At 39.7% G+C, this 11,346-nt stretch overlaps 1 protein-coding gene across 11 annotated transcripts in view; it reads left to right on the top strand.

Annotated features, from left to right (window-relative positions):
* The first annotated feature begins 430 nt into the window (after positions 1 to 430).
* The window catches only part of VSIG4 (V-set and immunoglobulin domain containing 4), a 48,711-nt gene continuing 37,795 nt past the window's right edge, over positions 431 to 11,346 (top strand). For 7 of the 11 annotated variants that reach the window (XM_069986013.1, XM_069986010.1, XM_069986012.1 and 4 more), the window contains exons 1-4: positions 432 to 544; positions 2,736 to 3,083; positions 5,605 to 5,667; positions 8,829 to 8,897. In XM_069986013.1, the coding sequence (XP_069842114.1) occupies positions 472 to 544; positions 2,736 to 3,083; positions 5,605 to 5,667; positions 8,829 to 8,897 (553 nt within the window). In that variant the 5' untranslated portion in view covers positions 432 to 471. Of the gene's footprint in view, positions 545 to 2,735; positions 3,084 to 5,604; positions 5,668 to 8,828; positions 8,898 to 11,346 lie in introns of all 11 variants that reach the window. The other 4 variants (XM_069986008.1, XM_069986004.1, XM_069986002.1 and 1 more) reach the window with 2 other exon arrangements.

The raw sequence follows: 11,346 nt of genomic DNA, 5'->3' as shown, positions 1-11,346 counted from the left end.
TTAAATTTGTGAATCCACCACATTCCCTTCGCAAATTTACTAAACATGGCAGCTGCACGTTAGCTTACAGCACTGTCTACTGGTAGGAGAAAGAGTGAAATAAGGCATTGCTACAGCCTTATTACTAATAAGAGCTTGTTTGTTGTTCGTAACCAAGGTGCATGCCTAATTTATTAGTATTGTTTAGGCCTAATAAAGGGGTTTTCCATGTTGAAATTATTAATTATGTAATATTCAGCTTTTTTGCAAAAGGTCACAAAATGTACAACATTCTCAGCCTTGGTGACATCAGAAAGAACTGAGGTCATCATGGGTATCTGATATTTTGAAATGTACTTGCGTGACCATTGTATAAGAGATGAAAAAAAGGAAGGAAGTCGTATCATAAGAACTTTAAATGGAATATATAGAAAGTAGAAAAGGAAATCTTCTTGTCCTTCTTCTCATTGCAGCTTATGATTGTCAGGAAGAATGGCTGATAGCGTGAACATAGGGCATAGCAAGTGGCTCTTTGTGCTTGTCATTTGTTTTTCAGGCAGAAATGGTGAGTAACTTTTTTTTCTTTGCCGACAAATCAGCTGTAATTGTATTTATTTATTTAAACGGAAGGGTATTAAGAAAATATTTAATTATACTATGGCTGGAATGCCCAGTGATTGGTTGTCTTTATTAGTAAAATATATAATATAGTATATATAATTTTAGTGATTCATTTTTATTTTATATACATTCATATTTTATACATACATTTTATATTATATACATACATTAATATACTTATCAAATGGCTAGATTGCGTAATAATTGTTTTTTAGTGAAATGTGGTGTAAATGTATTTTTTACATTGTATTATTACTGTTTCTATTCTAAAGAAGACAGCAGAAATTCAGTTCTTTCTTTTGAATAAACTTGAGCCCCCTATACAAGAATGTAACAACAGCGTGCAGAGAGTTGGCCGTTGTATATGGCCTCTGCACATTTGCACATTTTTAATGGTGTCCCAGGAGTTTCAATGTATATCTCAGTCACTGTTATTTCCCTAAACCCTAATTGCATAAAAACATCTTCAGGAAACTTGTTTGATAAATTATCCTATAGTAAATTATAGTACTAGGCTAGGCTCGGCTCCATTCCAAGCTCCGGGTGCCTGGAAAAGCTGGATCCAGTCCTGGGAAACTGGGAGAAGCCCTGCACCTGTAGCCCTGCCCCTCTCACTCACATCAAATATATTGAGAGGCACACGTCTCTTAATGAATTCAATGTATTTGTGCTGCAGCTTCAGAAATCCACACCAGCTCTAAACTCTAGTACCCTACAATTTATGTTTGCATGCAGTAAATTTGGCACAGCGGGGGAACAGCCTCTTAGCAACATGCAAAAAGGGTGCCAAATATTGCACAGCATTAGCAATACTGAGCCTACCCCAATGTCTATTCTAATGCATAATATTTGCTGGAGTACCTCTTTAAAAGGGTTTCCAGGCTTAGAGAAACATGGCTGCTTTCAGAAACAGCACTTTTATTGACCTCAGTTTGGGTAAGGTTTTACAGCTTAGTTCCATCTAAGTGAATGGAGCACACACCCTTACCCTTTCAGCCTTTGTAATATACAGAACGCTTGTACATTACACAAAGGGGCTTTTCTCATTGCAAAGGGTACGCCTCTCTATGCAACCAGTTTCCAAAATGTCATACAGACCGTGAACGGGGATGGGGTGGGGTTATTTGAGTGCTGCTGCAATGTTACATACAGGGAGGAAGGGTGTGGATTTTTTTTTACAAACATCAAATTGGAAAATTATCTCATTTCTCAAGAACCTGACTGCTAAATAAACAATGTTTATTCTGACGAACAAATAAAATATACCATTTATTATACCATATACCTTAAGATTTTAGGCTTTTATGTTATGTTAAACCGACATGTCAGAAGTGCGTATCAGTCAGGGGTCTGGCTGCTGAGAACGATAGAGCGAAAGGCCAGTCGCGCGCAGGAGCAGTCTACGGAATTCACTTCCCTGCAGCAGAGATGAAGGGGCACTGTTTTTTTTCTGCCACCCTTAAAAGGGTTGTCCAGTGACAATCTTTTTCTTTTAAATAAACTGATATCAGAAAGTTAAAGATGTAATTTAAAAATCTATTAAAAAATCAAGTCTTCCCATACTTATTAGCTGCTGTATGTCGTGCAGGAAATTATGTTTTATTTTCAGTCTGACACTGCTCTCTGCTGACATCTCTGGCTGAGACAGGAACTCTGTCACGTTTTTTTTTATAAATCCCCATAGGAAACCTCTCCTGCTCTGGACAGTTCCTGTCTCGGCCAGAGATGTCAGCAGAGAGGACTGTGTCTGACTAAAAAAAATAAAACAACATTTCCTGTATGACATATAGTAGCTAATATGTATGGGAAGACTTGAGATTTTTTAATAGAAGTAAATCTATATAACTTTTTGACACCAGTTGATTTGAAAGAAAAAGATATTCACTGGACTACCCCTTTAAACCAGGTCCTGACTCGTGGCAGAGATCAGAGATATCTTCTAGCTCTGCAGAGTTGACACACGCTTGGCAATGTATGCTCCACTTAGGCTGAGGTAAATGTAAATGATCTGTGTGCGGCAGGAGATGTCAATGTTGTACACTACACATGATAAAGAAATGCATTTTTCTTTGCGTTGCGTCTCCTGAGGGCTTTTCTTCTTATTTAAAACAAATGTATACTTTTTCCTCAAACAGCTTTGTGTGACCCTACCCTAGAAATGCTACACAATGTGATAGGATATCGCTCTGAATCAGTGAAAATTCCATGCACTTACACGCCATCCGAGGATTATGAGGAGTTTAGGGTTGAGTGGCTTTTATGGAACGAGGAGATCATTTATCGCATTGAGTCAAAAGACAACATCCCACTTGTTAAGTTCAGAGACAGAGTGACAATATCCGATTCCCCAGGAGACGTGTCCCTTACTATCAGGAAACTGAACTTTGGCGACAAGGGTAATATCAAGTGCAAAGTCACCTGGAAGAAAAATGATGGAACTAAGACTACTTTGGAGAAAGTCACCGTACTTGAAGTGAAAAGAAGTAGGTTTTCCTTTTTTGCATTTTATAAGATTGTCCAACAAAATTTGTAAAGGTGATTCCCCTAATATACTGGTGCTTCTCTCCATTGATGCTAGACTTTCTCTTTAATGTGGTAGGATATAAAGACTGCCAATTGCATGCTGGAAATTGGGTTTTCCAACCAGAGGCTCCCATGGCATGCTGAAAGAATATACCATAAAAATCTATGATGAGCTGATCTTGGGGTCTTTATTAATCCCAAATATGAGACTGCTCACTATGGCAGTGAAGTTGCTTTATAGGTACAGTCTTTTGAAGTCTATGAGAGATACAAAAACTCATGTGGGAGCCCACAGTTGTTTCTATATAGACTTCTCATAGACTTTCACCAGAGGACTGATCAGTCATATTTTGGGAGATTAAAGAGGGTCTAATTTATTTACAGTGTTTTTAATTAATTAAAATGTTCAAAGTTTTTTTTTTAACAACTTCTTTACAAAAAAAAAAAATAGTTTTTTATGTCTGTTTCCATTCATCCACCCGTTCATTCATACAATTTATCAGTAGACAGCACCTTCCATTTAAATGAAATTAGAGGTTAGCGAATTGGCAGTAGTAACAAAGCGAAGCCATTCAGTACGCTTGGACGTTGGTTTTAATGCTGCTCCTTTTGAACTCTGTTCTGTTCCGAGTGCCTGGAAAATCTGGATGCAGTCCTGGTAGAAGTTTTCCAGGACTGCATCCAGCTTTTTCCGCCCACCTGGAATGGAGTTCAACGGCAGCAGCCTAGAAGCCGACAGTTCAGCATAATAAATTGCTTCACTTCATTACTACTGTCAATTCGCTCATCTCTATATGAAATGCTACTATTGTTAGGTTAGCTTCACATGTAATTTTAACCTATAGGGCTGCGTTCACACTCCGTATATTTCAGTCAGTATATGTATATTTCGGTAAGTGTATTTCAGTCAGTATTGCACCAAAACCAGGAGTGGATTAAAAAAACAGAAAGGCTCTGTTCACACAATGTTGAAATTGAGTGGATGGCCGCCATTTAATGGCAAATATTTGCTGTTATTTTAGAACAACGGCTGTTGTATTGCCATCCACTCAATTTCAACATTGTGTGAACAGATCCTTTCTGTGTTTTTAATCCACTTCTGGTTTTGGTTGCAATACTGACTAAAATATACTGACTGAAATATACATAGTGTGAACATAGCCTAGAAATGTTTTTGTGTATGCTAAAAAATAATTTAAAAACCTGATCTGTTTCAATTCTTTTTTCTTTTTATATACAATGCAAGACAATGAAAAATGGATCATAACGGAAGGCATACAACTAGATCTGTTTTTGTATTCGTTTTCCCCCCCCTATAAAACAGATACATTAAATGCACAGCAAAAACACAGTGTGGCCCTAGCCCTAAAAAGAAATCCTAAAACCTGCACTGTCAAAATTTCCATCTTTTTTTCCTGTGGGGTACTAGACACCATGAGAGAGACCCAATGGACATCACCACAGTCAGTGGTGTGTAAGGAATCCACTGGCACCATTTCCTTTGTTGTTCTGCTCCAATGATGGGGCACAACCATGGAAAATACAATGCAGATGTGAACCCAATGTAGTAATGTAGCACTCCATCTATCTCAGCGACCACATACAGAAAATCCATATAGGTTTTTCTCATCCTCATGTATGTATACCTTAAAGGGATTGTCCCTCATAAAACAATTGATAGTCTATCCAAAGGATTAGCCACCGGTGCCACCGCTACACAGGGAACAGAGCCAACTGCTTCTGGCTCTGTTCCCACTGTAGCATTGGTGCCGAACAGCTGATCGGTGGAGGTGCCGCTGATCCACTGTTGATAGCTTATCATGTGGATAGGCTACCAATTGTTTTATCACGGACAACCTCTTTAACCATGAATGCATGATTCTGTGGCCATGTTTTATGGGACTGAATTGCTCAAGAATAATATACAGTATTACAAATTGTTAGCAAATGTATACATGGTATATGTGTCTTGGGCATGGGTCTCCAAACAGTCCAGCTCCAGCTGTTGCAAAATCACAATTCCCATCATGCCTGGATGGCTAAAGCTTTGGATTTGGCTGTCCAGGCGTGATGGGAAATGTAGTATTGCAACAGCTGGAGGGCCGCAGTTTGGAGTCTAGGGGGAGGATGGACTATAAAAGCATATGCACACTGCTGATAATATGTGTACAATGTGAAATTATATTCTCCATAAACAAAGACCAAGGTTTGATCATCTGCACCAGTAAGAAAGTAAGCCACCATGAAAAAAAACACAGAGCAAAAAATTACATTTCTCCTGTTTTGTAAGAACACCACAATGCAATGCAGGTCATCATCATGAACAATGGGCTGCGGAAGTTTTCACGTTGTATGTCACCATGGTGAGGAAGACTAAAAGAAGCATTGAGAACATGTTTGTGATAAATTGTAGTTTCTACAGCTGTAACTATATGAACAAGAAACATTTGCGTAATATATTTATATATTTTGGTATCGCAGACAGTGCAGAAAGTTCATCTGAGGAGGTCATCGTTACTGCAAGAGAACCTGACTTCAAGAGAAGTATTTAGCTTCTAGAAAGAAACTGCTGTTTGTGCGGCTATATATTTTCAGTATTTTTTATTTTTGCCTGTTATTGTAAATTCTTGTAAGTGCTTGGCTGCTTCACACAGATTCAGCCTGTGTTAACTTGATCACAATTACACCTTTAACTCAACTTTCTAATTGACGTAATATAGCTTTCTGACACAGGGATCATGTTAATACTGGCTACATCTGTATATCTTGTGCATATGCTATATTAGCTTTTAGCATCAGTAAAATCTTGTTGTCCCCATAGTATTTTATGTCATCCGTTATTGTTTCAAGGTCTCGCTGCTGAGACCCCCAAGAGCAGAAGAACAAGCTAGGAGGAGCGTCTGGTAGCCCATTTTACACAACAGCTCATGGTGATCTCCATCCATTATAAGAGTGGGTTCACACTGAGGAATCCGTGCTGAGAAGTTCCCATGGATTCCATTGCTCGTCTCCGCTTGGGTGAATTCCGCTGTCTGCCAAAAGAATTGACATGTCCATTGTTTTGGCAGTTGGTGGAATCCGCCTGTGCATAGAATCGTGTCTATGGCACAGGCGGAGATGCACGCTGGCGCGCTCCGGGGTTAGCAACGGATTTCTCAGTGTAAACCCACCCTAAGTCCAAAATACCAGAAACACATTTATCATGTAAATAAGCATAAACTCACATAAAAGCCATTTGTGGAATGATTGTACATAAAATTGGGGTTGCTGGAAGTTTGTATGTAGGCATAAGTAGGCAAGATGAAGAGAGAAACCTGTGGCAGCTGTCATGGCGATCGTACTGACTTTTATTTAGTTTTCTCAAAAACAGCTTATACAAATAGCTCATTGCCTGTAGTCAGTATGTAAGTAAGGGATCATTTCTTATCATGTGTATAGTAAAACTTTTGACACATAAACGTCAAATGTCATGTAATATGGAGTGGGCATTGGAGCTGACCATGTTCAATAAACAGTGCATGTTGGCTGTTTATCACAGATAACACGTGTCCTTACTGGTTGGGATAAAAAATAACTCAGATCCCAACTGTTTAATCTACCCTAGATGCCATGGACAGAGATAGGGTGTTCAATGGCTAAGATGGTAAAGGTCCCAAGGCCTGCCATCTTAGTACTCCTAGTACACCCTGCCAAAGGAAATGTATGCTATGAGAGTTGTCAAAGTGCACTTTACTACCACAGAAAAGTATTGCAGTGCATTGTACAATCATTAAGAAAGCATTAACATTAAACACATTTTTTAAAAATGTAAAAAGAGAACTATTTGAATTGGCGTCACCATATTTGTATTGACCTGCACAATAATGGTATCATGGCATTTATTCCACGTTCTCTATACGTTATATGGTGCAGTAAGTGATACCAATAAAATATATAACTTTTTCCACTGTAAAAAGCACTCTCAGGTCTACAGAATAATAAGTCAATGCAATTTGAAGTGGTTAAAGGACCAGTCACACTTGCTAGTTATCATCATGATGTTCTTGTTACTGAGCAATCGGTAATGTTAATCAGTCACATTCTGATATAGTAATTGAATAACACCACCCAAACAGTACCTGGATGACATCCCTCCTTTATACCATTACTGGTTAACATTTCCATATCATGACTAGATAATATTTCTGTCAGGATATAGGAACAGGACAACAAAGGACAGGTGAAGCCCTGACACTGGCACCCGCCCCACTGTCCGTCCCTGCCTACTTGCCTAAACAGCCCTAAGCGGCAGCGGACAATTGGTCAACGGTCCTTATTCCTGTATGAGTGTGAACACTTAACAAAGACAAGACAGACACAACACAATAATTCAGGGTCAGTAACAAGAGAGGGGCACAGTACAAAAACGTGATCCAAACGAAAAGTCAGAAGCCAGAGAGTCAGCATGCCAGAAATACAATGCAGGAACAAGTGCTAGGTCAAGACACACTAGTAAACTAGGCTCTATCGCAGGCAAGGAACAAGGGTAGAGGGAGGATACTTATGGGCCCTGGAGTCCCAGCCCCAGGGCAAATACAGACTTCTGACTGGCGGTGCCTCCCACCACTCAATTAATTAAATATAAAAAAGACCTTATGCCAGGGGCAGTGAACTGGCCGGTAACTAGGGCCACTGTCAGGGCGTCTCACATTGCCGGGAGCCGAGTGCGCCGTCTGGCCTGTGACAACCTTTGTACTGAAATAAAACACTATGGAAATATCAAAAATACCATTCAGGTGGTCTGTAGAGTGTCATCAAACAGAAAACCATACAAAGTAATAAAATAGTAATTTAAGTGGGGATTTGTGGGGTATGTATGCTAAATGAGGCATTCTCCACTAACTGCAGCCATGAGGACAGAGGAATCATAAGAGTCCTCGAGTTCAAATCCTGACACCTAGAGCTTTACGAACAATTACAACATGCCATGACTAGAACACCTCCCAAGGTATTGGATCTCCAGTGTCTAATGCTATATATGGTCCTGAGTATAAATGAATATTATAGAGCTGTGATGGTGTATGGTGCTTCAGTAAGGGAAAAGTCTCTGGTAATATGGCATAGAATGGAGTATGTAAATTCCAAGAATTTTTTTTAACCACATATTCTTGAATGTAGAATTGAAATCACAGTATAGGCCCATGGAACTCTACAAGCAATATATTATAGATCCATAGAAGATAGATGTGCAATGCAGTCATGTGTATGGGGAAAATATAGACATGACTTAGAGCCTTTCAGCATAGTACTTCTCAGTTGTCATATCTATGTATTCTGTATTCATTGTGAATGGCCGCGTGCAGCTTTTGCTGCTAAAGATGCTTATGTAAAGTTGTGTATAAGTGTTGTGTAAAATTTGAGAACATTATTAGTGAGTCCACACTTATAATTGTAATGTTAATTGATGAGGATTTGCAATGAAAAACCACATTCCTAATCCTCAGCAACTCCACAGTGTGACCACAGTCTCAATTTTTGTCATTTGCTTTATTTCATGTTAGCGCATGCATTTTATCATGTATATATGCTATATATTGCATGCTATTTAAGTGCGCTTTGGTCTTGCCTTGTAGGTTTTTCGGCTTACACTATGTGGCTTCTCAATTTGGAGGTTGCAGAACATTGGTCATAATGATAACAACTTACATGTCTATTCTTTATATTAGCAAAACCTCCAACTGAAAAACCCAAAAAGACGACCATTCCAACAACAACACATGGAAAACCAGAGACAAGTAAGTGATTGCACAGTTTTTCTTTTGTTTCACTACATCGTGAACAGAGTTTGTCTCCATGGCCATAGACTTGGTAACAGCAGCTCAGCTATCATTTACTCAGTAGCTGACCTGCAATTACACATCACCACCTCTACCTAGTGAACAGAGAAAAACTACTTACTTGCAGTCTATTTTGCCCGGAAAAACTATATTAAACCCCAGGAACCTTGAAACTCACAGAATTTTTCATTTTTAATATAAATAAGGTTGGTAAGTGTATTCAAATGCATAAATTAGCGGATTTCCCATTCAAGAACAAGATAAGGTATCAATGTGAATGTGGGCGCAGGCTAAAATCTCTCAGTTTCTTTCACTTGCTTTGTTTTATGTTATCATAAGTATTATTATAGCATATATATAACAGTATACATATTTCTTTTTAGTGTGGTAAAGTCATGCCGTGCCCTTCTGAAGTATAAGCTATAAGGGGGGGGGGGGGGGATGGGGGATTTATTATGACGTGAGTGCTTGTTTTCTGGCTGAAATAACGAACAGTATTTGGGATCAGAAAGTCGTCAGTCGGGGAAAAACGACCGCCAATGGAGCTGCCCCAGCATCCCAATTCATCAGGAGTGAAGATCATCTATCCGGTACCGCTGGGATGATCTTCTCTGACACTGGTCATTCCGTGAACTAGCCAGGTCCTGGAATGGTCGGTGTTTTATGCCATGTGAACATGGCATAAGGCTGTGTTCCCACAACATTTTTTTTAGGTGACGAAAAATGACGTTTTTGATAATGATGGCCATTATTAACCCCTTAGCGACCCATGATGTATCTGATACGTCATGGTGCTGCGGGGGGTGTTCAGAGCGGGGTCCCGCCGCTGACATGTGCAGCCGGGCAGTGCCTCTATTAGCCGGCGCGGGTCCTGTTGCCGCGCCGGCTAATTAAGCCTCTAAGTGCAGCTGTCAAACCAGCCCAAACTATTAAGTAATCACATTCCTGATCTTGCACGGTAAACGGCGTAAGTGCAAAAAAAATTCCAAAGTGCAAAATTGCGCATTTTTGGTTGCATCAAATCCAGAAAAAATGTAATAAAAAGTGATCAAAAAGTCACATATGTGCAATCAAGGTACCGATAGAAAGTACATGTCATGGCGCAATAAATGACACCTCACACAGCCCCATACACCAAAGGATAAAAGCGTTATAAGCCTGGGAATAGAGCGATTTTAAGGACGTATATTTGTTAACAATGGTTTGAATTTTTTACAAGCCATCAGATAATATAAAACTTATACATGTTATATATCATTGTAATTGTAATGACTTGAGGAAAATGCATAACAAATTAGTTTTCCCATAGGGCGAACGACGTGAATGCAATACTCCCCGAAATCAAAACAAATTCCTTTTTTTTTCTTCAATTTGACACCGCAAATGATTTTTTTTCGGTTTCTCAGCATATGTTATGGAATAATAATGCCTGTCATTGCAAAATACAATTGGTTTTGCAAAAAATAAGGGCTCATGTGGGTCTCTAGGTGAAAAAATGCAAGCGCTATGGCCTTTTAAACATAAAGTGGAAAAAGCAAAAGTGCAAAAATGAAAATTGGCTTTGACCTTAAGGGGTTAATTATCATGATCATTAATAACAGCCATCATTATCGAAAAACGACAATTTTTAGCCTAAAAAAGACATTGTGGGAACTCAGCCTAAGGCTATGTTCACACAACGTATCTTTTCGTAAAAGTACGGCCATTGTTGCAATCGGCAACAACGGTCGTACTTTTTACGAAGAGGTATGTTGCATAGTCTTCTATGGGATCCCGGCCACAGCGTATACACATAGTATACGCTCTGACTGGGATCCCTCGCGGTGCCGCAAAGAACTGACATGTCAGTTTTCTGTGGCCGCTATTCAGTGAATAGCGGCCGTAGAAAACCATGTCAGTGCACACTATTAGGCGAGCGGCTGCAACCGCAAGCTTCATAGTGTGCTGTGAAGACTTCTGATGCGGGCGCGCATGGATGCGCCCGCATCAGAACTCTGCGGCATGAAAAATCATCCGGCCGGTACTGGGGAGCAACTAAGGGACACGTCGTCTTGTTCAGCACTGGGATAAGCACTAAAAGCACAGTCCAGGGACCAAGTTTATTAGCTGGACAAGTGCCAATGTTAATGTTGACAGTGAAAGGACAGGGAAGGAAATGCACTGGAAGGTCATAGGAAGAAGAAAATGGTAACAAGTGAAAAGTGGAAGATTTATTAGACTGTGGATTGGTGCACTGACTAAAATACTTAGAGGCCCTATTCCACAGTAACGATAATCGGCCGGATCGGCCCCATTTGGCCCGATTCGGCCGATTATCGTTCGGTGAAATAGAGATAACGATCAGCCGATGATCGTGTCATCGGCTTATCGTTCAATTAGGGCCAGACCTAAAATCATCGTTCCCCCA

Source organism: Dendropsophus ebraccatus, chromosome 10 (assembly GCF_027789765.1).
Source record: "Dendropsophus ebraccatus isolate aDenEbr1 chromosome 10, aDenEbr1.pat, whole genome shotgun sequence".
NCBI classification, from domain to species: domain Eukaryota; kingdom Metazoa; phylum Chordata; class Amphibia; order Anura; family Hylidae; genus Dendropsophus; species Dendropsophus ebraccatus.
The sequence above is the reverse complement of the archived record's forward strand: the minus strand, read 5'-3'. Positions and strand labels throughout refer to the sequence as shown.